General features: G+C 39.9%; 1 protein-coding gene across 5 annotated transcripts in view; it reads right to left on the minus strand.

The window, feature by feature from the left end:
• The window catches only part of LOC140465886 (progranulin-like), a 106,521-nt gene continuing 81,012 nt past the window's right edge, over window positions 1-25,509 (minus strand). For 4 of the 5 annotated variants that reach the window (XM_072561783.1, XM_072561782.1, XM_072561784.1 and 1 more), the window contains exons 12-16: window positions 24,391-24,618; window positions 14,178-14,408; window positions 10,683-10,925; window positions 5,835-6,050; window positions 1-2,160 (exon numbers count right to left, since the gene is read on the minus strand). In XM_072561783.1, coding sequence (XP_072417884.1) covers window positions 2,026-2,160; window positions 5,835-6,050; window positions 10,683-10,925; window positions 14,178-14,408; window positions 24,391-24,618 — 1,053 coding nt within the window. In that variant the 3' untranslated portion in view covers window positions 1-2,025. The remainder of the gene's footprint in view (window positions 2,161-5,834; window positions 6,051-10,682; window positions 10,926-14,177; window positions 14,409-24,390; window positions 24,619-25,509) is intronic. The other variant, XM_072561785.1, reaches the window with a different exon arrangement.

A 25,509-nucleotide genomic window follows, 5' to 3' on the forward strand; every position in this document is an offset into this window, starting at 1 on the left:
TTTGTTTAAACAATATTTCGATTTCTTTTATTTATAGCAAACGTTCAAAAAGATAATTGCGCAATTTGATTTACATCATTAGCTGCAAGAATTCCCTTTCAAGTGATGTCAAAGCAATATTGCAGTGCTATCCTTTAAATCATTCAATGAGAAAATGATCAAATTGCAATGGTTGAAAGTTTCAATGAAAGGATGACACAGTGAAATGGTTTTCATTGGTAATCCAGTCTGGAACAAAAGTATGCATAAGATGTGCAGTTGATGCAAAGGATTTCAAAACAGACCCAGTTTTCTTAAGTCGATTATATAAATGCATAAGCTACCACAGAAATTTATACCATAGTGAGAAATCAATTTTTGACAATACTCGAGACAAACTGTTCAAATATTTGCTCAAGAAATCCTCGCTTTCATTCCACACAAGTTCCATCAGGAAAGTTCCGAAAGAACAAACAAAAATTAATGATAAAATAAAGTTATTCCATAACTGGTTCAGCAGTACAGTATGACCTCACCCAGATTGTGCAAGACTAGACGTTTTGATCCGTACATTCATGATAATAGTAAATTACAAACAAATCAATTTATTACAAATGAATGTAACATACTGCACAATTTCAGATAGCCTTCCAGTGAACAAAACAAGGAAGTTTGAAAAGACAGCTTGCAGACTGCTTGTCTATTTTAATCATCACTATGACTACCGTCACCTCATTGAAGCGGTCTTCTGTAAATCCTGCAAGCAAGCAACACCCTTTAAAAAAAACTTGGCAAATCTTTTGCCTCCTAAATATTTAAAAAAAGGACTGAGATAACAGTCCAGTACAATCAACAAAAGAATGGATGCACTAGAATTGATGCACCTGAAAGAATCTACAAATCCAAATATGTGTAGTTAGGAAAATGTTATTAAAAGTCAGAGGTCATTTTACCATTTAATAGACACCAAAGAAAATAGTTAAGCATGTTAATAATTTTCTGAAATCAATTCATTTTTAAATTTGTTAACACTTTAAAATGTTTTAAGTACTATCTCAAAAGATCATATCATTTTAAGGGTGATAATTTACTTGTTGCCTTATTTTGCTAAGAAAATATTATTGTTTTGAGGTTGGTTTGGAGTTTAGTTTAGAGAAGTGCCACTCAGATGTGCCAGGAAAGAGATCAGATCATTGTATGATCCATTTAATGATACATCTAGTTAGTGGCAGCTGTAGGTGTGTACATCCAAGTTCAACAGCCACATCCACAGATAAAGGAAAATGCTTTGGGAGTGTGAAGAAAACCAGGGCCTATCAGGTCAATTCGACAGGGAGTGTCCAATAACCCAGGGAACCAAGTTGAGAGAAAAACAACTGTTTCCTCTCCTCTCCCAAACCAGTGGGTGTACCTGTGCTGGGTTCACTTTAATTTTCAAATGCTTAAATGCTCCTATTGAATTTAACATTTAAGAGTAATACCCTGAGAAACATACTCAGTGCACATTGAATAAAAGTCTCACAACGGAGTTACGGACTAATCTCAATGTTTTACAGATAAAAGATAGTCATCAGTTTCAATAAGTATGTTTGAATAAAACCAATCTCCAATTGGGTTACAAATTGATCAAGTGGGGTCTCTGCTTGTTTCACTTCTTCACAATGAGATGGCTAATTAACCTCCAAGTTCCCAATTTAGAAGAGAATAAAGCAGTTGGGCTACAATTTGGTGCAATTTTACCTTCAACATCCATGTAATGCATAAAAACAGAATCAATACAGTTTACAGAAGCAGTTCCCAAAAAACTATTTTACAGTAAAAATTAAAATCTTTCAAGAATAATATTCAAAGGACTTTAAAAATCCAGATTTTTTTTGCCTCAGAATAGTTCTTTGCTATTTTGAGAATTAGATTTGGACTTGATTTAGAGGACTTGTCATACAAAAGTAACTCAGAATTTCCTTTCGTACAATTCCCAAGATTTCACACTGTAGCATTTTGCTTTGGTGCATTACACAACTCAATTAGATTAAAGGCACAAGCACATCACAGGGTACTGAAGGCTTTTTTCTTCTTTGGAAAAAACAGGTCCCACCTCAGCTGAGGCCGCAGTACACATGCTTTTTCTTTACAGGCGTAGCCTTTTGGGCAGCAATGCAGCTTATCTTCACAGCAGGTAGCCTGAAAAGTAATAAAAATGTTACATCATTGCAATCTACAACCATATAACATCATGTCACAGAGTAAGAATGAGGGGTATGTTCAAAGGGATTTTGAATCCTTCTAAGACAATGACAGTCATTATGGCCCAGAAGACAACTATTTGGTCAACAGGTCCATGCCTCTCTTGAAAGAATTACAATCAGTGTTGCTCCTTGTTCTGTCCACATAGCCAGCACACAGTACCCCTCCAGTTTTCTTTTGGAATCACTATCTGCACTTAAATCATGTTCTGGGTTATTAGAAATTGTGTAAAAAAGGTTCTTCCATATATCTTATTGTTACAAGTTTTATTTTAAACAAGAATCCACCTGATGCTTCGCGCTCGATCTGTTTGTCTGGGTTGAGAATCAGAGCTATGAAACATATTTGCCTGGATACCAGAATCAAAATCAGAACAATGAACATCTTGTATCTGTTTTTGAATTACTGCTTCTTGTCCAGGCAAACTGCCTTACGCAAAAATAACCATTTGTTGAACCTAAATGTGTAAAGGACATGCTGCAAAAGTGAACAAACTACTGGCAATTTTACATGATTGTGACTAAACTGGGGGTGGGGGTAGGGGGAATGCAGAAATGTTTGAGATAACTGTTGAGATAACTCACCTCAGTACTCGCCATATAGCTCTCGAAGGCCTGAAGGCCTGACTGGTCGAGCTTAGGTTACTTTCTTGGCCTATCACAGGCCTTAGTACTGGTGACCCCGGGTCAGCAGAACAGTCTGCTAGCTTCTGGATACTAAAGACTGTTGGTCAAGGCCTACTCCTCAGGGAACCCAACTGACAGGAAAGTAAGGATATTTTTGACTTCTTGATTCAGGCAAAGGGGGCAGACTCAATCAAAAGCAGATGCCAATCCATTGCAAATCATCCATGCCTCCAGTTGCTCCAGATTGCCCCCACCAATGCATCAAATGGATTGTCTTAGTTACGCAGTAGGGAACTAAACATCTTTCTCACCTGTCAGAAACATAGCTAAATGGGAAGGTAGTGTTGAAGCCCTTAAGTTGATCACTTAAGGGCATTAAATCGGTGGCAAGTTGAGAAAGTTTCCAGTGGACTTGTCCTCTAGCAACAGTAGGGCTCTGTACTACAATAGCAGTGTCCCTGCCAGGAGGCTTCAGTTCAAGTTGCACCTGCTCCAATGTCATTTATGAACAGGCCGATTACAAAACATCATCCCTAGTAACACAGATGTCACTGGGAACAACATTTTGCTGGTTGTAGTCGTACTTAATGTAAAGGAAAATGGTTTGATTGCTGGAAGTCTATCATCTTAGCACTATGACATCACTAGAGTCTAAGTAGTCTGCTCGACCCAACTGCTATCAGCTTTTTCATCGATGACCTTCCTTCTAGAAGGGTGGAACTGCGGATGATGATGCTGATTGCACAATATCCAGTACTATTCGTGACACCTCAGAAACTGAAGTTGTCCATATGCAGCAGGGTCTGGACAGCTTCAACTCTAAATGTGGCCCCTTGATGTTCAGTGGCATTACCATTGCTGAATCCCTCACAATCAACAACATAGGGGCTGTTATTGACCAGAAACTGACCTGGACCAGTCATGAAAACACGTGGCTACTACAGCAGGTGACAGGGCAAGAATCCTGCAGCAAGTAATTCACCAAACCCAGTGCCTACCCACACTTTACAATGCAAAAGTCAGGAGTGTTAGAGAATACTATCCACATGCCTGTGCAGTTCCAATATCAATTTCTAGGACAAAGTAGCCAAATGACTGGCACTAACCAGCACGTTCAACATTTGCTCCCCCTCACCACCGATGACAGTGTCAACAGTGTGTAGCATGCAGGAACTGCATTGAATTAACTCACCAAAGCTCCTCCAAACAACTGATCAGTTATGACTCCTACCTTCAGAAGGATAGCAGCAGCGATACACCAGCCTGATATATCAATGTTAACTCTGTCCAGCAAAGATTACAGTTACTCAAGGAAGCAGCACCCATTACCGTGTCTCCGGGCCAATTTGATATCAGCAATACTAGCAACTCCCATATCCCATGATCAAATTTAAAAAGTGATCTTCTCATCCAGACCCATTATTGCTGACATGGCAAGAAACTAAACAGAGCCAACTCAACATGATTTCTCCTTCTGGACACCTGCAATTGAGGGAGAATTCTGCCCCAAGTCTTTAAACTGACAGAAGTCAGTTAAACTTTCATTTTGCAAGTGAATGAAGTTGATATATCCCATAGTTTCCTTTTTATATGTTTGGGAGAAAATATAGTGGAATTTGCTTGTCCCATTAGAGCTTAATGACTCTATGTGTCAACACTCAGATTTATGTTGAGAAGACAGCACAATTTTTAAAGGAAGTTTTCATGGTGACTGGGTGATTCTGGTAAGGCCAATTTTATGTCTCACCTCCAGTTATCTTGAGATGAAGGCTCATGTATTGTTTTCTGCATGATAACGAGCAAATTTGCTCTGTTGTTGGAAATGATATTGGACATGGGTTTGGGCTTGAAAAAGATATATTGATTTAAACTTGGAGTGCAATGTAATCCTGATTATAAGCGAAGTCTGCTAACCTGGACAACTTTAAAGCCTTGGAGTTAAGACCTCTGCTTTACAGCACAAACACTCTTGCTTCTATGATGGAATGTAGTCCAGTTCATTAGATATCTTCAACAGAAAGCAACCATGCTGAAACTCACTTTGTGCCATGCTGAGGGCCAGATGGCCAAACTCTATACCTATGCAATGTTTCAATAAGCTAAACCTTTCCTCCTAAACATTTACACTTTCACTGTCTGAGATATTTCAAGCTGAAATGAGCAGCTTATGGAACAGAACTTAAGAGACTAGGTAAAAGACATTACCACACTAATCAGTGAAAAATCTGACTTATAAACTCGATTAAGGAACCCTATAATCAACATCTCAAGCCAACTTTTGCTTGTTTGGTTCATTTAAGAAGAAGTGAATTCATTTGAACTCAGGCTATTACATTGTGGTATTACACAGAATGGCAATCCAAGCAAAGTAGGATGGAGGCTGGCGAAATTACAAAGCATCAGAGAGAATCTCAAGATATGTAGTTACAAAATTTGTGATCTGGCATTCAACACTAGCTGCCAGCACTGCAACTCCAATGAGTTGATGTCAAAGCAATTCACCTAAAGCAACTATAATTCATAAGAGTAAAGAGGTAAAAGTGTAAATCATCTACAAGAGATGCATTTTACCTAAAAAGATATTTGATTCTCATTAAAACATGCTGATGCCACCACACCTTCATATAATCCAACTGGACACCAGTTTACGTCTGCCCCACATTCTTCCTCCCATCAAGGAAAGCATCTCTGAATGCTATCACATAGCTTCATATACTCTTGTAAAAATAATTGGCCACTTCAAAGTTATCATAAATGAGCTCTCTCTTTTTTCAAGGTCACTAGATAGAATTGGAAATTAAGCATTGAAAATCTATTGTTCTCTTGTGTGCATCTGAAAGACTCAACTTCAACTAATCAGCTCTCTCATCAATCTAGCTCAGATAGTGAGTTCATTATTGAGTGCCTTCAGGTTATTATTCTGCAGTGCTGAGATGGTAAAATCAATCCATTAAGAGAGTGGAGTACAATTTCTGAAACACTTACTTGTTCGAATGGACAGCACGCCCAGCCCCCTGAAGAAATCTTACAGCATGTGGCTGGAGATTGGCAATGGAATGTGTCATCACATTTTACATCAGAGAGGGGTGAACGTTTGACCTCCCAAGGTACAGAAAGGCTTTGCTTTTCACAAGTTCCAGCCTTCACATTGCAGGTGTAGCCATGTGGACAGCAGTGCTCATGATCCTCGCAGCACACTGCCTATTGGAAATACAAGGAAATCTTCAGTACTATTTCAAACCTTGAAAGTTCCTTCTATTTGTAGAAAGCAGTTAGTCATAAAACTTGATCAAGACAATTTAAATCTAAAATTTATAACATTAAATGGGGAGCAACTATTCATACAACTATTTTTTTGTCTTTAGTAAAAAATGGACAGAATTATAGAACCTTTAAAACATGCAGAACTTCACTGCAGTGGTTTATTGGAATTGAAACTTGCATTCATAGCAATTTTATTTGCTTCCATGGACATTATGTTAACTCCTGACAAAAAAGGATGCTTGAACTGTAATTCTCAAAACCCAAACAACTCCATTTCACTTGTAATTCTATTTTGTGATACCAACACAGTAAATACATGATGTCACTTATGAGATGACATCAATACAGGCTCACTATTTTTGTTTACTGAACAACCATGCTTCTGAGTGAGAAAATTCCTCCAATCCATCACAAATACATTAAGCACAGTGCATTGGAAGTAATCGCTCAAAGTAACTATAAATTGACAGCCAGCACTTGAGAGGTTTTCACAGCTTTACCTGCCATTTGCCAGACTTTCTACCCAGGGATCTGTACAAAAAACATCAACATTTGCCCAGCACACAATCCATCAATGGCATTTTGAGAAAGGGAAATATTTGCTCATAACAACAAATAAACCAAGCAACTTTAAAACGTCAATAGCAAATAAAATTGAAGTGAACAGAAAATGAGTTGGGTGCATATTAATCAGTAGGTTTATGATCTTTATATTAGTAACATAGTCAAAAGAAATCAGTTTTCCTGGTTTACTTTCACACACTCCTTAGCATGTGAGGTGTGAAAACTGACAGTGCTTTGGAGAAAACATTTTCATTTGTAACTTAATCACAGTGTAATGTTGAGGAATATGACAGGAGGAAATGCAAAATAAAATATTTCCACTGTCAACAAACTGGAATCAAATTGATGGTTTTGTAAATTTAAATAAATAAATATTCAACTTTATGTGCTTAAAGAGGTACAATAGATTTTATTCCTCAGTACAGTACACGAAATGCTGTTTTAAATGAAAGGTTATAAACTGATCGCTCCCCACTATCTTCCGTATCTTACTTTAAATCAGCACTTAAACAAATAGCTGTATTGCACACCTATACTAGAAGTACAGAATTGCTAATCTTTCCCCATTGAAGTCAATTCAGAAGCAGTATAATCATTTGGACTAATAATTTACCAAATTTATTAAATTGAATTCTATATTTGCTATAAGCCTAAGTTGGAGACTCAGTAACATTACCACTATTTTCTGCACTATATTTGCATGATCCTCACCGAAAGCATATGTACCATAGCTGATGACAGACAGTAGCAATCTTCTCAGCTCTAATGTCATGCATATGCTAATACATTTGGAAATGGAAGTGTTCTGGGTAGATGAAGCACTAAAGTGCATGTGCCAGTTGTGGAATCACACACCAATATTAATCAACGTCTTCAAGACAAAACATTGCGGGGGTGAGGGAAACAGGCAGAAGACAGCACATGTAGGGGGTACGGGAAGGGAGGAGAGAGAAACAGAAGAAAGGGAGGGTTGGGAGAGTTGAGGAACGTGAGGTTTGGTATCTTTTTCATTTGATATTCAAAATAAAACCAGTATTTGAACCATTTATACAATCTGCAAAAAAGAACTTTAGGCCCATAAACAAAAGCCTTCTGAAATCAAAAGGAAGGCAGACAAAGTGCACTAAGGTGCAGTGTAAGCTGAAAATATGTTGCTGGAAAAGCGCAGCAGGTCAGGCAGCATCCAAGGAGTAGGAGAATCGACGTTTCGGGCATGAGCCCTTCTTCTAAAGTGCAGTGTAATGCAATATTAACTGACCACACAAAGCAGACTAACAAAAATTTTATAGAACGTATGAAATGATTTATACATGCAACTGAACATTAACAAAAGCACCTGGTAAGGTTCAACAGACAGCAATGGTGAAAAGCAGAGGGGGAAAAGTTACATTCATGTCCAAAATATTAATAACCAGCATTTTGGTTACAGGTTTAATTCAAGTGATGATAAACAGTTTATTTGAAAAAAATGTTAATTTGCACTTGTTCTTGTCCCTCATCAGGGAAGGATGGCTGTTGCTCCATTACATAATTTCAGGTCCTCCTTTGTTGTCCTCCCATATTTTGGTCAAATGGCCATTAGTCACACATGAACTTTGAATGCTGCCAGAATACTCAATAATCCAGAATTCAGCCAGCATCCATATATATCCATTCCAGGAGTCAGTTTAAACCGATCCCATCAGGACGGAACCAAGTATTGGACTATTATTGCCCCTCCAATGAAACTGTCCTGGCTGCAATCAGCCAAATTTCTCCAGGTCAAACCTAAAGCCACCATTATTTCATACAAAGCAATACACTAGAGATGCTGGAAATGGAAACAAAGAGAAAATGCAAAGCAGATCTGGCAGCATCTATGGACAGACAATTAACATTTCGAGTCTGATAAGATTTCTTCACAACTGAAAACAAATGTAAAACAATGTTTGATATACTGATGACAGAGGGGTAGACGGAATGAGTGGAATGGATAATGAGGGGACCCAGAGCAAAAGATAAAGGGAGTGATAATGGTGTTGAAAGACAGAGACACAAAATAAATGTAAATGTTACGTGTGAAAAGGAACAAAAACAAGTTTGCTCTGTTGATAGCAAAGTCTCATGCACAAATATGATAGTTCTTGGGGGTGGGGAGTTAGCGTTATAATTAAAATGAAGCACAGAAGTCATGCTCTGAGGTCATTAAACTCAATATTGAGTCCTAGAGACTGTCAGGTGCCTAAGTGGAGGTAATGATTGTTCTTCCAAGTTGCATTGAGTTTCACAGGAACACTGTAGCAGGTCTAGGATGGAAATATTAGTAATGGAGCAAGATGGTTTATTGAAATAACAAGCAACTAGAAGATGTGGATCATTCTTACAGACAGAACGGAGATGTTCTGGAAAGCAATCTCAGAATCTGCATTTGGTCTCACAAGTGCAAAGCAAGTCACTTTGTAAGCAGCAAATACAGTAGACTAGATTGAAAGTAGTACATGAAAAACGCTGCCTCACCTGGAAGGTGGTGAAAGGACAACCATTAGGTTTTCTGTAAATGCATGGGAAAGTTTTGTTTGTGCAGTGAGGAAGTGTTGGGAGCATTGGAGGAGTGAATCAGGGTTTTGCAGGGGAAACAGTCCCTGTGGAATACTAACAGTGGAGAGTTTGGGAATGTGTGTTTAGTAAGTTTATCTCTTGGAGGTGGCAGAAATAGCACAGGATGAACCTGTAATTGAACAGACTTGTAAAGTGGAAAGTGAAGACAAATAGCATCTTCTTATTGTTCTGGGTGAGAGCAGAATTGCAGAAAATGGGTCATATAGGTGGAGTCGACAGTGTGGTGCTGGAAAAGCACAGCAGTCAGGCAGCATGGAAGAGGAGATTCAACGTTCTGGCCAAAAGCCATTCAACCGCAGTGGGGAAACTACCATTACGTCCACTGCTCAGACTGGCTGTTGCAGGGGAAACTCTTGACTGTCACCACCCGGGGGGGGGGGGGGGGGGGGGGGGGTAACGCATCAGAAAATTGCCCACCTTTAACTCTTTAATCTTAATGCTTGAAAATTATGGACTGGGGATGCAATATTTCCTAAAACCTATTCCCTGTCAACATCCAAGTATCCAAGTAAAACTAAACTTATGGCAAGGTCTTCTGTTAATATTGATCAGAGTCCGACTGGCAGTTTAGACTGCCATCATGGCAAGATCAGACATCCCTGCACTCATTCCTAATTTTCATGCTTCGTACTTTAAAAAACGCTCATCGATCAGACAGGTTCATAACTGGTCATAACTGCACCTCCTGTGCAGCATGTACATGTATCAGAATTATAAATGATTATTGTTGTCACTACTGTTTCGTTTAAGTCCAATTTTAAGTAATTAAAACAAGGATTAAAGATTTTAAAATACAATTTAGCACAATGACTTCCAACTTGTGGTTTTTGTCAAAAAAATCCAGCTTTTTTTACGACTTACTCTAATCTTATTCCACATTGCACCATTTCCTAAGAACAGGCCAATACCGTTAGAAGTAGAACTGGTAATTCTGTCTTGACTTCCCAATTTTTTGCAGCTTCCTCATCCATATTCTGATCACATTTACTGTTCCAGTGTACTACTTATCCGCACCAACACCAAATATAGTGCTACTTTCTCTCTCTCGGATTTTACTGACTTCAAAGGTCTCAAACAAGATACTGTTTCAAATACTTTATAAAAGCTTTACATACAAAACTAAAATAATACAGTTGGAAGAAATCTGGAACAAATGCTCAATTAATCAGGCAGAATCCTTCCGAAAATGTTTCAGGTCAAAAGTGGTCCTTCATCAGAACATTGGTAAAGCATGTAATATTAGTTATCTTACCAAATAGCAAATAATATTGGGCAAAATGTATTGTAAAGCAACCGTGGAATATGTTGTTTGTGTTCTGTGCCTGCTGCAGACACAAAATTTTGTGACATTTAACTTCAACAATTTTTCAATATAAAAGTTCTCATAAAAGCAAAGGGAGAAATTACCAGAGTCAGAGGGCAGCAGCCCCAGGCTCCTGAGTGCTGTTTACAGCAGGTATTGCCTGTTGGACAGGTCATAGTGTCATCACATTTGGTACCTAATGCTTCACTCTTCTCCAGAAATTTCATGGTAGCTGCTTCATTGGTGGTCCAAGGGACAGATACAGCATGCCCCAGGCACTGTCCATGCTCAACATCACAAATGTAGCCATTAGGACAGCAGTGTACTTTGTCATCACAGCAAATTGCCTAATAGGGAAGAAATATAGAAACTGATCTCAACAACTTCCCACTTCCTCCACCACTGAAGTTGCTCAGTGCAAATCTAATTCTAGATTGTTCTATCAACAAAGAGGTTCTATACACAATGCTCATCCTCATTAGGAACTAGAGGATGTATTCCATAACGGCATGCTGCTCAGAAAATAAAGTTCACACAATAATCAAACTACAAGGTTTAGGGGAACATACTGAGTTCAGCAATAGTTTTTTTTTAAATAGCCATAGGTTCAATAAGTTCATAGCAAATCTGTGACACAGTTCCAAATCCTACCTTTGACACATAACCATTAGTATCTTATGTAAACAAAAATTCACAATCTCCAACTTAAAGTTAATTCATTTAGCATAAATAACCCCTTATGCAAAGGATTCCAAACTCCTGTTACCCCTTACACACACATTTCCAACCTGTTTTCCTAAAAGGCTACATCCATTTCATGTCACAACTTCAGCCACAAATCAGGTTCACAGTTGTTAAGAAGTAAGCTTATGAAACTTGCAGTTTGGAACACAAAAATGCATCTAATTTCATAACTTCATTTACGGAGGCCAGAGACTAGGAGGTGTAGAAATGGATCAAAGTCCTGGAACTCCTTAACAGCATTGAGAATTTACCTATATCACACTGACTGCAGCAGTTCGAGGTAGCAGCTCTTTGTCACCTTCTCAACAGCAACCAGGGACGGGCAACACATTCTTAAATCATCCAGCAACATCCACTTCCCATGAACGAATAGAAAAATACCAATTGGCATAGAAGGGAATAATTCTCCAAGCTTTTGCTAATGCACAGTTGAGGCACAGTAGAAAAAGTTAATTTCTTTCTACATTAAAAAAAAGCACATTCTAATAACTATCACCAATTAAATAGCATACTTCACACACCCCAAGACCCAGACAAGAGGAGAAAGAATTCTGGAGCACGAAGCAGCAGTGAAATTAGGTAAGAAAAAGATTTCTGGGAACTAAGTTTCGAAGTGCAAGGAATTGTCAGCCGAAAGCTCTTTTACTGAGGATGTTGCTGGGGAAGGGAAGGAAGGATGGATTATAACAAGCACCATGTCCAGATCTGGAACAGCCAAATAGGCGCTCATGAGCAGAGTGCAATGCATTACCCAGGTCTAGTTCTATTCTGCACTTTAATATTTTCTGGTTTACCTTCAGGTGGCAGTCTCCAGGTCACCGCTGAATGCATGTAGGTTTTAGAATCATAGAATCCCTATAGTGTGGAAACAGGCTATTTGGCCCAACAAGTCCACATTGACCCTCCAAACAGGAATCCTCCCAGACCCATTTCCCTATGCTATTACTCTATATTTACCCCTGACTAATGCACCTAATCTACACATCCCTGAACACTATGGGCAATTTAGCATGGCCAATTCATCTAACCTGCAACCAGGAAACCCACGCAGACATGGGGAGAATGTGCAAACTCCACACAGACAGTCATCCAAGGCTGGGTCCCTGGCACTGTGAGGCAGTACTGCTAACCACTGAGCCACCATAGTTTTACTACAAGCTGTGTGATGGATGAAAAACAGTTAGAGCAGATATTTCCTTAGCATACATTTTCAAAATCTAGCTTTACAGACTTTTCAGAATTCTTATTTTATCTAATGAAAGGTAGAAAAAAATTATTGTGAAGTGCTTCCACAGAGGAACAATTCTCTGTTACCTAGGCTGAGTGGCCACAACCTCTTGCAGGAATTGCCAGAAAGCTACGGAGGCAAAGTCTAGCCCTCGCCTTTCCCCGTCAACATCTACTTATGCACAATTAATGGGATGAGGACTGTAAGTGGAATTTTGACTTGTAACTGGCTTCATGGTTAGCCTACTCAATAATCTTGACTAATGTCAATCAAAAATCAAAATTAAACAGAGAATCTACCTGGAAAGTGCATAGTCTGCACACACCCTGCACTATATCTTCCCACTGACTGTACCTTAGAGAGTTATTTGACTGCATAGCAGCTCCGAACTTTATTTTGAATTGGTTGCTGTGTCTCCATGCATCTTTGCCCCTCAAAGGGATCCTGAATGATTTAAATACATCACTTAGAGTGATCTTCCTTTATCAAAAGGCGAGTACTTATTGCACTTATTTCTCTCACTCATCTAAGAGTTGACCAGATGCTTTGAGAAATCCTTATTATTAAAGCAAAATGATGCAGAAGGTAAAAGACATGCAAGCATGCAAAAACCAATACATTTTCATTGTTAGCCACTATCATTCACAATGCAGATGAGTCATATTATGAAGTTTCAGTCAAATCTTTTTAAAGATGGACACAAAAAATATAACAATCGTGACTGCAAATCCTGTACATTTGGAGGACAGTATCAAGTCTTCAGCAAATACCAAACTGAATACAGACATAAATGAGAGTATCTCACAATGAACTGCAGAATTCACACATTTCATTTCTTAAGCATGAGGCGACACCAAAAGATAACAGGGCTTCCAAACTCCCAGTCTCCATGTTTCATTATGGACAAAAGGGAAGATCAAAACTTATGGCCACAGTCAACTTATCAATGTATCACAATGGTCTCCTCCATTCAAACAGGTGGGACTCAGAGGTGTAAACCTGACTGAAAGCTGGTTTTAGGAACTGTACCTCATTCCCCAGAAACCCAGAAGATCCGTTCGGACCATCAGTTGCCAGCCAATCTGAAAAGCTAATTATGAGCCTAGATGCAAGTCATCAATCAGCCAAGAACTTAACCTGTTTCACTTTCAAGCTTCTCCTCAGGACCAACTTAATAGATACTCAACAACTCACAAACTGCAGTGAATGTTTAGCTTCACAAGACCTTAACTTTAATTTTAAATCAGCAAAATCCATTCAAGAGCCACTGACCTGCCATGTGGGAGACTGGCATTGTAAATCTGTAATCTGTACAAATTCCCTACGTTTCTCTGTACCCTGTGTGTGTATGTATGAATGAAAGTCACACAGATTGGGAAGCCTTAAATCAGGGCTAAGCAAATAAGAGAAAATAACCTTTATTTTTTACACAATATATTGCTACAGAATTATTTTGTTGTAATAATTGTACCATAGGCAAGAAATGATTACAAGCAGTAAGAAAACAAATATATTCTATCTATAACAACCACCACGACACTGTGAAGAATGAAAGAAATAAATTAGAAATATTCTCACGTGTAGCACACCAAAGCAATAGCAAATTATGAAAATAGTGTCAACTAACCTGTTGATAGGGGCAGCAGGACCAACTTCCTAAGGAATTTCGACAGCAGGTAGTGTCTGTTTCACATGCAACTTTGTCATCACACTGAACACCAGCTGCTCCACTTTTCACAACATTTGGTACCTTTGGGACCAAGGGAATGAAAATATTGCCCTTGTGACAGACTCCAGCCTGAACATCGCATATGTAGCCATTGGGACAACAGTGAACATGATCGTCACAACAAACCGCCTATTAGGGAAAGAAACAAAGTGATCACTTAAACAGGAGTAATTTACGAAGGAAAATTTTTCTCTAAAATTACAAACTGGACCTACAAGTCCAGGTTAACCTTAGTGCCAAAGTCAATTTGGATGAGCATCAAATCTGACAATTCATGGTTATGTCCCAATCCTGTCCTCATCCATGAATTTATCATTGACCATTTGAACCATGAAGTTTAAATTATTGGAAGATGCTACTATCTTTTGCCAGCTCACTGTGAAGACACGATGCATAATCTACTTTCACCAAAGCAGTGTAATTATAAAGAAACTCATCTAGACTAGCTCGGAAGGTGTACTAATCTGGACTTCAATGACCACTGTTGATGAAGCACTCTATTTTCTGACTCATTGCTTAAATGAGTTTCTCTTAATTGATTTGTTTTTAAAAATCATTCAAGCGACATGGGTGTCACTAGCTGGGCCAGCATTTATTTCCCATCTCAAGTAGCCCTTGAACTGAGCTGCTGGTCAATTTCAGACAGCAGTGACTAGTTAATCACCATGTTGTTGCGGAGTCACATATCTGCCATTCCAGGTAAGGATGGCCGTTTTCCTGCCCTATAAGGGCATTAAAAAACCAGCTGTGTTTTTAAAACAATTGACATGGTTATCATTAGACTTTATTTTCAAACCTTATTTCCAAATACATAGCTATTCAATATTGTGACTTACTGTGATATTGTGATATACTTAGAAATATAGCACTATTCCTTTGCTGTTGTTGGATCAAAATTTTGGACATCCCTTTCTAACTGGAGTTTGGTGTTCCTTCACCAGACATATTTTATTAATTTAAGGGTTTGACATCTCAAGTGCCAGAAATGACTTTATGGCTGCATTCTTGCCCCAAGTCAAAAGAACATGGATGAAGTCAAATTCCAGAACAGCAGCAGTGTTTCAGCTGACACTCCAGTGCAGCACTAAGTAAATGATGCGTAGTTAAAGACATTATCTTTAAAATGGGACTTTAAACATCCTGCATGCCTTCTCAGATGGATAGAATTTTGAAGAATGGGCATTTCCTGGTCAATATTTCCTCTTCAAGCATCACCATTAAAATTGTTCAATTGGTTAGTATCGTTTTCTTGTCTGTGGAACTTTTATGCAACAGATTGACTGCTACATTCTTCTACATCACAACCGTGGAGAGCATAAACAAACGAGGATTTCCTTCCCTCATGTGTTTTCTTATTTACTCATTCATGGCCCATGGGAATTCACTCGCTGGGCTAATATACAATGTCCATCACAAAATGCTCCAGAAATGGGTCGCAAACTCCCTTCATTGCAGTTTGTCTAATGTAGGTACACCCAGAGAGTTGTTAGCGAGGGAGTTCCAGGATTTTAAACAAGCAGCAGCGAAGCAAAGGTAATGTATTTCTAAGTCAGGAGGATACGTGGCTTGGAGGGAAAAATGCAGGTGATAATATGCCCACAGGGCTTCCTTGGCTTTCTTTTAGATCGTGTACATAAGTTTGTACGGTGTTGCTTGAAGTAGCCATGGTGAATTTCTGCAGTGCATCTTCAAATCCAGAGTTGATGGTGGAGGGCATAGCTGTTTTTGGCTATGGTATCAATCACGCAGGCTACTTTGGCTTGGATGTTGTCAAGCTTGAACGTTGTTGCGAGTTTAAGTGTCTAAATCACAGCTTGATACCGTCCAGGACAAAATACACATATACACTCCTGCCTTGTGACTTATAGATGGATGGACAGACTTTGGGTCCTAGCCTTTGACTTGCTGGTGTAATCACAGCACTTATATGGCTATGTTCATCCTCTGATCAATGATAACTCCCAAGTTGATAATAGGGGTGGGGGTTCAGCGATGGTAATTCTGTTGAGTGTCACGGAGAGATGGTCAGACTCTTTTCGAAGAGATGTTAATTAATGCCACACAAGTGCCAAGCAATGCTACTTGCCACTTGTCAGCCCAAGTTGGAGATTGTCCAGGTCTTGCAGCAGGAGGACATGGACTTCTTCAGTATGTGAAGAGACACAAATGATTCAGAACACTCTACAATCAGTGAACATTCACACCTCTGACCTTATGATGGAAGGAAGGTAATTGATAAAGCAGCTAAAGATGAATGGGCCTAGGCCCCTAGCTCAAAGAACTCCTGATGTCTTGAAGTTGAGATAATGATCTCAACAACCTCAATTATTTTCTTTTGTGCCATGTATGACTCCAACCAGTGGAGCATAATTCTGATAACCCTAATTTTGCTAGGGTTCTTCTCGTCCACATCCAGGCTAATATGACATGAGTTTTGACATTCTCACCTCACCCTAGCGTTCAAACTTTTTTTTTAAAACCGACGTCTGGATCAAAGTTGGAATAAGGTCAGAAGCTCACTGGTCCTGGCAGAACTGTCGGTTAGCCGCTAATTGCCAAGGAAATGTTGCTTGATAGCATGGTCGGAAACCATGTCCACACTTTACTGATGATTGACAGTAGCCTGGAGTGGCAATTGGTTTGGTTGGATATGTTCTGCTTTTCGTGTACAGGATATGCCTGGACAATGTGTCAGAATATCAGGTAGATGCCAGTTTTGTAGCTGTACTAGAATACTTGTCCACCGTATGGTAGGTTCTGAAGCACCAGCGTTCAATATTAGTTCTGGAGCACTAATAGGGCCCATAACTTTGCCTAATCCAGTGCCTTTAGCCATTTTTTTGATATCTTGTGGAGGGAGTCAAATTGGCAGATAACTTACATGAGTGCTTGAAGACTTCCACAGGAAGACAACATGAATCAGTCTTTCTGGCTGAAGATTGTTGCAAGTACTTCAGCCTTATCTTCTCTGGAATTTTAAAGGTTCGAGTATGATTTGATCAAAATTTTAAAGGTATTATTATTTGGAATTGATAGGATAGATAGACAAGGAGAAACTATGTCCATAGGCTATGAATCCAAGTAGAGGGATAGTCAGGAGTGTCATAGAGATAGACAGCATGGAAACAGACCCTTCAGTCCAACTGGTCTATGCCACCCAGATGTCTTAACCTAATCTCGTCTCATTTGCCAGCACTTGGCCCATATCCCTCTAATCCCTTCCTATTCATAAACCCCTCCATATGCCTTTTATATGTTGTAACTGTATCAGCCTCCACCACTTCCTCTGGCAACTCATTCCATAAATGCACCAGAAAATTAGGAAATACAATCGTGTTGGAACACTTCTGCAAAGCACAACTGTTACTTTTGTTAATCAATTGTTAATTTTCAGACCAGAGATTGAAAGATCTTTATTAATGATAACATATGAAGGAGGAGAGGGCAAAGACAGGTTTATGAAAGTCAAACGTAGCCATGAACTCAAGTGAATGGCAGAACAGGCGACTGCGTAAATGAGCTCCTCAAATTCTGATGTTTTTTCAAAGTAATTAATTGGTTGTGAAGCACTTTGGGAATTCCTGATATCATGAAGATTTCCATTCAAGAGCAAACATCTCTTACAGTTCTCAAGCATTAAATCCATAAACATGACTCAATCTTTCCCTATTCACCAAAGCCCTTCAGATTTTAATATTACAACGTCCACACCTTTTCTATGGTAGTGGAAATAAAGCCAAAAAATCTGAAGTTCTCTGAAAGAATAAAATTCCTGTTAAACAAAACTTACTCTTAACTTTTTCATCATCACAAGCTATTGTTGCTTATCCAACTTTACTTTTAGTCCTGAATTTCTTAAATACATTGTTTCTTTTGGGACTTTACTTTTTCCTACTTTGCAACTCACCACTCGAGCTTTACAGGTTTTGCTGCACAGCACTAAAGCCCTGATAAAAATCAATAATGACACTTTGCACAACTGCCATCAAACCTCACCGTCCCTTCTTGACTTTTCTGCTACCATTAACACCAACCATTCCTTGATGAGTTCACTTCAACAGTTTAACCCTGGTGTTACTCTTTTACGACTGGATCCACCCTGTTTTGACATAAACATCGTATCACTTTTTTTTTGGATAGGGCAGTATTAGTTAGCCCAGTGGCTAGATGACCAGTTTGCAATGTGGAATGATACCAAAAAGGTTGGTTCAATTCCCACACTGGCTGAAGTTACCATGCAGGACTCTCCTTCTCAACCTCTCCTCTTGCCTGAGGCATGGTAACTCTCAGGTTAAACCACTCTCCAATGAGAGTGTAGCCCTATGCTCTGGTAAGACTATGGTGACTTTATCTTTGTCACTTTGGTTGGTTCCTTCAACTGTACATTCACTTTAGCTTCTGATCTACCAGAGGGTTCCACATGCTTGGCTTATGTGTGCAATATTGCCTGCAATTATTTAGATGCATGAAGCCAATGAATTTTTATTTTGATGACATCCAGCTCTATTTCTCTACTCCTTGCCATTAATCCCATCATTTCAAATGGTTAACACAAAAAAAAACAAAAGCCAAAGCCATCTTTCTGCACCTTGAAAAAGACCTGTTCACCTCTGACCTCAGCTCCACCACTCTTGGAACTGCCCCATCATTTAGCATGAGATTAAGTGCACCGTTTAACCTTTAGCTCAGCTTCCCTATCCTGACCAACCTTCATTTAGATAAACTACAATTCACTTTCACAAATTTTCTACAGTAAGCTCAGCAAAAGAAGTGAGAATTTCTATGTCTGTCATAAGGTCAGAGACCCACAACTGGAGAAGTGGGTAAGTGAAGGAATAAGTCAACGTAAGTGAGAGAAAATACACAAGATATAGGTAAAGACAGAGGATTGGTTATAAGCTGGCTTATAATTAAACAGCACACAAAATAAGATCAATAAGGAGGCTGCCACGTGGATAAAGCAAATCAATTCCAATTAATCTCAGGAGAATCAGAGGAAGAGGCGTTCCATTATTTTGACCCAGCAACACTGAAGGAAGAGTCATATATTTCAAAGTCTGTGGCTTGGTGGGTAACTTGCCAGTGGAAGTACATCTGTACTTGCTGCCCTTGACCTTCTACATGGCAGCTATCGTGGCTTTGGAATATGCTTTCTCAGGAGCCTTGGTGAATTTCTGTCGTGTATACTGATGATACGACGCACTGCTGCTACATCAGTGTGGAGAGAGTAGATGTCTGTGGATATGGTCCAGAGCTGCTTTGCCCTGAATGGTACCAACCTTCTTGCGAATTGCTGGAGCTGCACTCACAATTGGTGACTTCTGCCTTGTGGTTTACAGTGTTTGAGGTATCAGACGAGTTATTCACTGCAGGATTCCAGGCCTCATGTGACACTAATATCAAGTGCAGTCATGCTTATCCCACTTCTGAACTAAGGGTGTAATGAAATCAGGAGCTGGCAGAACCCCAAGTATCAATGAGCAGATTACTCCTAAGCAAGTGTTGCATGTTCACCCGGCTGATGACACAATAGATCACTTTAATGACGATTAAAGGTAGACTGATGGCGGGGGAGCCGCGGGGGGGGGAAGAGGGGCGGGTGTTTAACTTACTGGGTTGGATTTGTTCTGTTTTTACAATACAGGATATACCGATATACCTGGGTCATTGTCACATTGTTGGGTGGATGCCAGTGTTGTAACTGCACTAGAACTAGTGGGCTAGGAGTGACAAGTTTTGGCACACACGTCTTCAATACTATTACCAGAATGCAGTTAGCACCCACCATCTTTCGAGTATCCAGTGAATCCAGCTGGCTCTTGATATTGCGTGGAGTGAATCAAATTACTGAAGACTGACATCTGTGACAGTGGTACCCCTGGAGAAGGCCAAAATGGATCATTCATGCTGTATTTTTGGCTGAAGATGGCTGTGAGTGCTTCTGCTTTACCTTTTCCATTGATGTGCTGGGCACTCCCATCATCAGGGATGGTGTTATTTGTGAAGCAACCTCCTACTTTTAATTGTTTCATTGTTTATTACTTGTCCACCCCATTCAGGTAAGATGAAGGAACATAAACAGACCATCCTGCACATCGAGTTTACTCCACAACTAAATTCAATCTGACAATCCTCAATTCCATTTTGAGGATTGGTAATGGTGCATTCACTTCCCTCAGCCACGTCATCAATATATATTGTAAATAATTGTGGCTCCAACACTGACCCGAGGCACTCTACTTGACACAGCTTGCTATCCCAAAAATGTCTCTTTAAACTCAACACTATCTTCTGTTAATTAGTCAATCCTCTGTTCATGAAAATCCACAACTCCCAATACCATGCACTCATCGTATTAAGTGACCAAATGTCATTACCCAACACATTTTGGAAATTGAAATATAATATACTGAATGGCTCTCTTTTGTCTATCCTTCTTGTTAACAAAGAATTTGAATTAATCTTTCAGGCATCATTTCCCCTTCATGAAGCTATAATGACTTTGCTTGATTTTGTCTTCCTAAATGCTCTATTATTACATCCCTTCTAATATCCCAAAGGCTAGTGTTCAACATACTGGTGTATAGTCACTTGATGTTTGTCTCCTCCTTTTGCATAACATGCTACATTGACAGATTTCTACTCCTCTGGTGCTGGTCCAAAACCTTTCGACCTTTGGAGGATAATGACCTTGTGCGTCCATAAGCACTTTAATATCCAAGGCTGCAACCCAACAGGTCCAGGGAACTCAACAAGCTTTGGCCACATTAGTTTCCTCAGTACATTTTCTATAGTGCTAACTATTGTATTTATTTCTCCTTTAGCCCCTTGACTATTTAATACTTTCGGAATACTGTTAGCGTTTTCTACAATGAAGACTGATGCAAAGTATTAATCTAATATTCTGCCATTTCCTGGTTCTCCATAATTACATCCTTTGCCTCATTCCCCAAGGGGGTCTATGCTCATTTTGGCATCTTTCTTCCTCTTTATCTATTTAAAAAAGACATTCCAACCAATCTAGATCCTCCAGAATACTACCGGTATGTCTAGATTACTGGTCCAGTCACAATACTAGTCACCATTCCATCACCTCCCCCTTAAACTAACACTAAGCTACTTATCTCACCTGACAAAGGGGCAACACTCTGAAAGCTTGTGATTTCAGAAAAACTGGTGACTATAACTTGGTGTCGTCAGACTTCTGACTTTTATCAACAAATATATGAAATTTAATTATTTTTAAAAATTTAATCTCAAGATGCATTGTTTCGGCTCCATCTGCAGCGTCTTTGGACCAGATTGTTGTAGGCATAGCAACAGAATCAAATTGTGAGTGTTCCTGATACTGAGATACAGAACAGCAGAAAATCAGCACGAACCTGTGATCCACAGTGACTTCATCCCCAGCAACTCATTTAAACCCTTAATTATGTATGTCATGAGTGATTGAAAGCTTCCCCCACAATTTGCTTTTGGAGATTTAGATGCAAGCATAAGAGGTATAGTTAGTAAGTTTGCAGATGACACCAAAATCAGAGGTGTAGTGGACAGTGAAGAAGGTTACCTCAGATTACAACAGGATCTTGACCAGATGGGCCAATGGGCCGAAAAGTGGCAGATGGAGTTTAATTCAGATAAATGTAAAGTGCTGCATTTTGGGAAAGTAAATCTTAGCAGGACTTATACACTTATTGCTAAGGTCCTAGAGTGTGTTGCTGAACAAAGGAGACCTTGGAGTGCAGGTTCATAGCTCCTTGAAAATGGAGTCACACATAAATAGTACAGTGAAGGCAGCGTTTGGTATGCTTTCTTTTACTGGTCAGAGTATTGAGTACAGGAGTTGGGACGTCATGTTGCGGCTTTACAGGACATTAGTTAGGCCATGTTGGAATATAGCATGCAATTCTGGTCTCCTTCCTATCGGAAAGATGTTGTGAAACTTGAAAGGGTTCAGGAAAGATTTACAAGGATGTTGCTAGGGTTGGAGGATTTGAGTTATAGGGAGAGACTGAACAGGCTAGGGCTGTTTTCCCTGGAGCGTCGAAGGCTGAGAGGTGACCTTATAGAGGTTTACAAAATTATAAGAGGCATGGATAGGATAAATAGGCAAAGTATTTTCCCTGGGGTGAGGGAGTCCAGAACTAGAGGGCATAGGTTTAGAGTGAGAAGGGAAAGATATAAAAGGGACCTAAGGTGCAACTTTTTCACGCAGAGGGTGGTACGTGTATGGAATGAGCTGCCAGAGGAAGTGGTGGAGGCTGGTACAATTACAACATTTAAAAGGCATTTGGATGAGTAAATGAATAGGAAGGGTTTGGAGGGATATGGGCCAGGTGCTGGCAGGTGGGACTAGATTGGGTTGGGATATCTGGCCGGCATGCACGGGTTGGACTGAGGGGTCTGTTTCCATGCTGTGCATCTCTATGACGCAATGACTCTATGCTGAAGATGGAAGAATGAATGGGAATTCTGCAGGCAAGGAGAGAAGAAGCTAGAGACTGCTACCAACAGCGGGAAGGAAGAAAGGAGCAAGAAATCTAGATACAGCTTGCTATCCCAAAACTCCACTGCTGCCTCACAGCGCGAGGGACACAAGTTCAATTCCAGCCTCAGGTTACTGTCTGTGTGAAGTTTGCACATTCTCCCCGTGTCTGCCTAAGTTTCCTCAGAGTGCTCCAGTTTCCTCCTACAGTCCAAAGATGTACAGGTTAGGTGGATTGGCCATGCTAAATTGCTCAGTGTTCAGGGATGTGTAGGCTTGGCACATTGGTCAGGGGAAGTGTAGAGTAGTAGGGGAGTGGATCTGGATAGTATGCTCTTCAGAGGATCAGTGTGAACTTGTTGAGCCAAGTGGCCTGTTTCCACACTACAGGGATTCGGTGAACTAAGTCAGTATAGAGGTTTGGTGGGTGTAGGGAAACAGAGGCTGGGGGTGCTGTAAATTCATTGAAGCCAATATGAAATACAAGAATGAATATTTTAAATTAACATTTCAGGGATGGAGTCAGCAAAGATGGAATGTTAGGTAAGCAACACTGCATTCATGTAATTAAATGTTGGACAAGTTGAAAGGTTATTCAGTAACCGGAGTCAGTATGCTGCAAATCCTTCCCTGTCTCATCTACCCTGATATTCAAGAAGTGAGAGATATTCATGGACAGCTTTTTCTCAGAGATTGAGATTACCCAGCCAGTTGCCACCACCTCTTCCCACCAGACTAACAGGTCAAACATTCTCTAACATTCTCACCTTGTTCTCAGAGTGAACATCCCCTTGAGCATCCCCAATTTGGGACAATGGCATTGTGAATTGCTCACATGGAAAGTTGGTGCAGGCATAATTGCCCAACTGTCTACAGCATTTCCAAATCCTATGAAAACCTCTCCAATTTACCCACTTCCTTTATGACAGTTCTTTAAATCATCTGATCATTTTTCATCACCTGTTCCAATATCTCTTACGGCCTGGTGGAAGGTTTTGCATCATAGCAGTCCCATGAAGCATCTTGAGATGTTTTATTCAAGGTGCCATATAAATTCAAGTTGTAGGTGACAGGGAAATCAATTGCTGAGGTCACAAGATTAGGGGTAATGGTTTCAATTACAATGACAGTAAGGTAGGGTCAGACTCAGTCATATTGCACAGGTAGAAGCAAGCAGGATGTGGGAACGATGTGGTATAATTTGGAGATCAGGTCTGTATCAAAGTGGCATGCATCATCCTTCATGAATGTGGAATGATAGTCAAATAGTAAGGGGTACTCGGTTTATGACGAAAATTTAGAAGTTTTGATCTTCTCGTTTTTAGTTAGAGAAAATACTGATGTGTGTCTTGAACAGCGAGCCAGGCAGCTTATCTGGAGGATCCAGTTCAAAATTAAATGGGACCGTTCAAGAATTCATCTTCCAGATCTAAACTAGGATTTAAACACAAACACCTATTGTAGCAGTTGAAAATTTTTTTATGGTACTCAGCTGCCAGATTGAACAGGACAGATCGGAGTAAATGTCAAATGTAAGACTTTTTCGCTGTGGAGGATAGTGCAGTTTGATGAAGTTCTTTCAAACGAGCCCTTATAAACAGGGAATTTACATAATGTTCCACTCACCTGAGGTAAAGGGCAACAGCTCCAGCCGCCAGCATTATTTTTGCAGCAACTGCTCCCTGATGGGCATTTTGTACCATCATCACAGATCTCGTCCTTCATTTTTTCCATACTGTTTGTAAGCTTTAGGACCATGGGAATGGAAGAATCCTTCATCTCACACGTTTCTTTCTGAACATCACATGTGTAGCCACTGGGACAACAGTGTATATGATCTTCACAGCAAACTGCCTATTAGTACAAAATAACAATATAAAATTAAGATGCATGTTCAAACAAAAAATTCAACATCCATCTTAATCCTTCTGAGATTCCCCCGCACTTTTGAAGCCTGCAGGGTGGACTGTGCATGCATGTGTCTGCAACAGTTAAACTCTATCCAGTGTGTAACACAAATCCAACTGCAGTTCAGAATACCATAGAACATAGAAAGATACAGCACAGTACAGGCCCTTTGGCCCTCGATGTTGCGCTGATCCAAGCCCTCCTAACCTATACTAGCCCAACTATCCTCCATATGCCTATCCAATGCCCGTTTAAATGCCCATAAAGAGGGAGAGTCCACCACTGCTACTGGCAGGGCATTCCATGAACGCACGACTCACTGAGTAAAGAATCTACCCCTAACATCTGTCCTATACCTACCACCCCTTAATTTAAAGCTATGCCCCTTCGTAATAGCTGACTCCATACGTGGAAAAAGGTTCTCATGGTCAACCCTATCTAAACCCCTAATCATCTTGTACACCTCTATCAGGTCACCCCTAAACCTTCTTTTCTCCAATGAAAACAGCCCCAAGTGCCTCAGCCTTTCCTCATACGATCTTCCTACCATACCAGGCAACATCCTGGTAAACCTCCTCTGCACCCGTTCCAGTGCCTCTACATCCTTCCTATAGTATGGCGACCAAAACTGCACACAATACTCCAGATGCGGCCGCACCAGAGTCTTATACAACTGCAACATGACCTCAGGACTCTGGAACTCAATTCCTCTACCAATAAAAGCCAGTACGTCATATGCCTTCTTCACCTCACTATTTACCTGGGTGGCAACTTTCAGAATTCGGTGTACATGGATACCAAGATCCTTCTGCTCATCCACAGTACCAAGTATCCGAC

This window comes from Chiloscyllium punctatum, chromosome 42 (genome assembly GCF_047496795.1).
Source record: "Chiloscyllium punctatum isolate Juve2018m chromosome 42, sChiPun1.3, whole genome shotgun sequence".
Taxonomy (NCBI): Eukaryota; Metazoa; Chordata; class Chondrichthyes; order Orectolobiformes; family Hemiscylliidae; genus Chiloscyllium; species Chiloscyllium punctatum.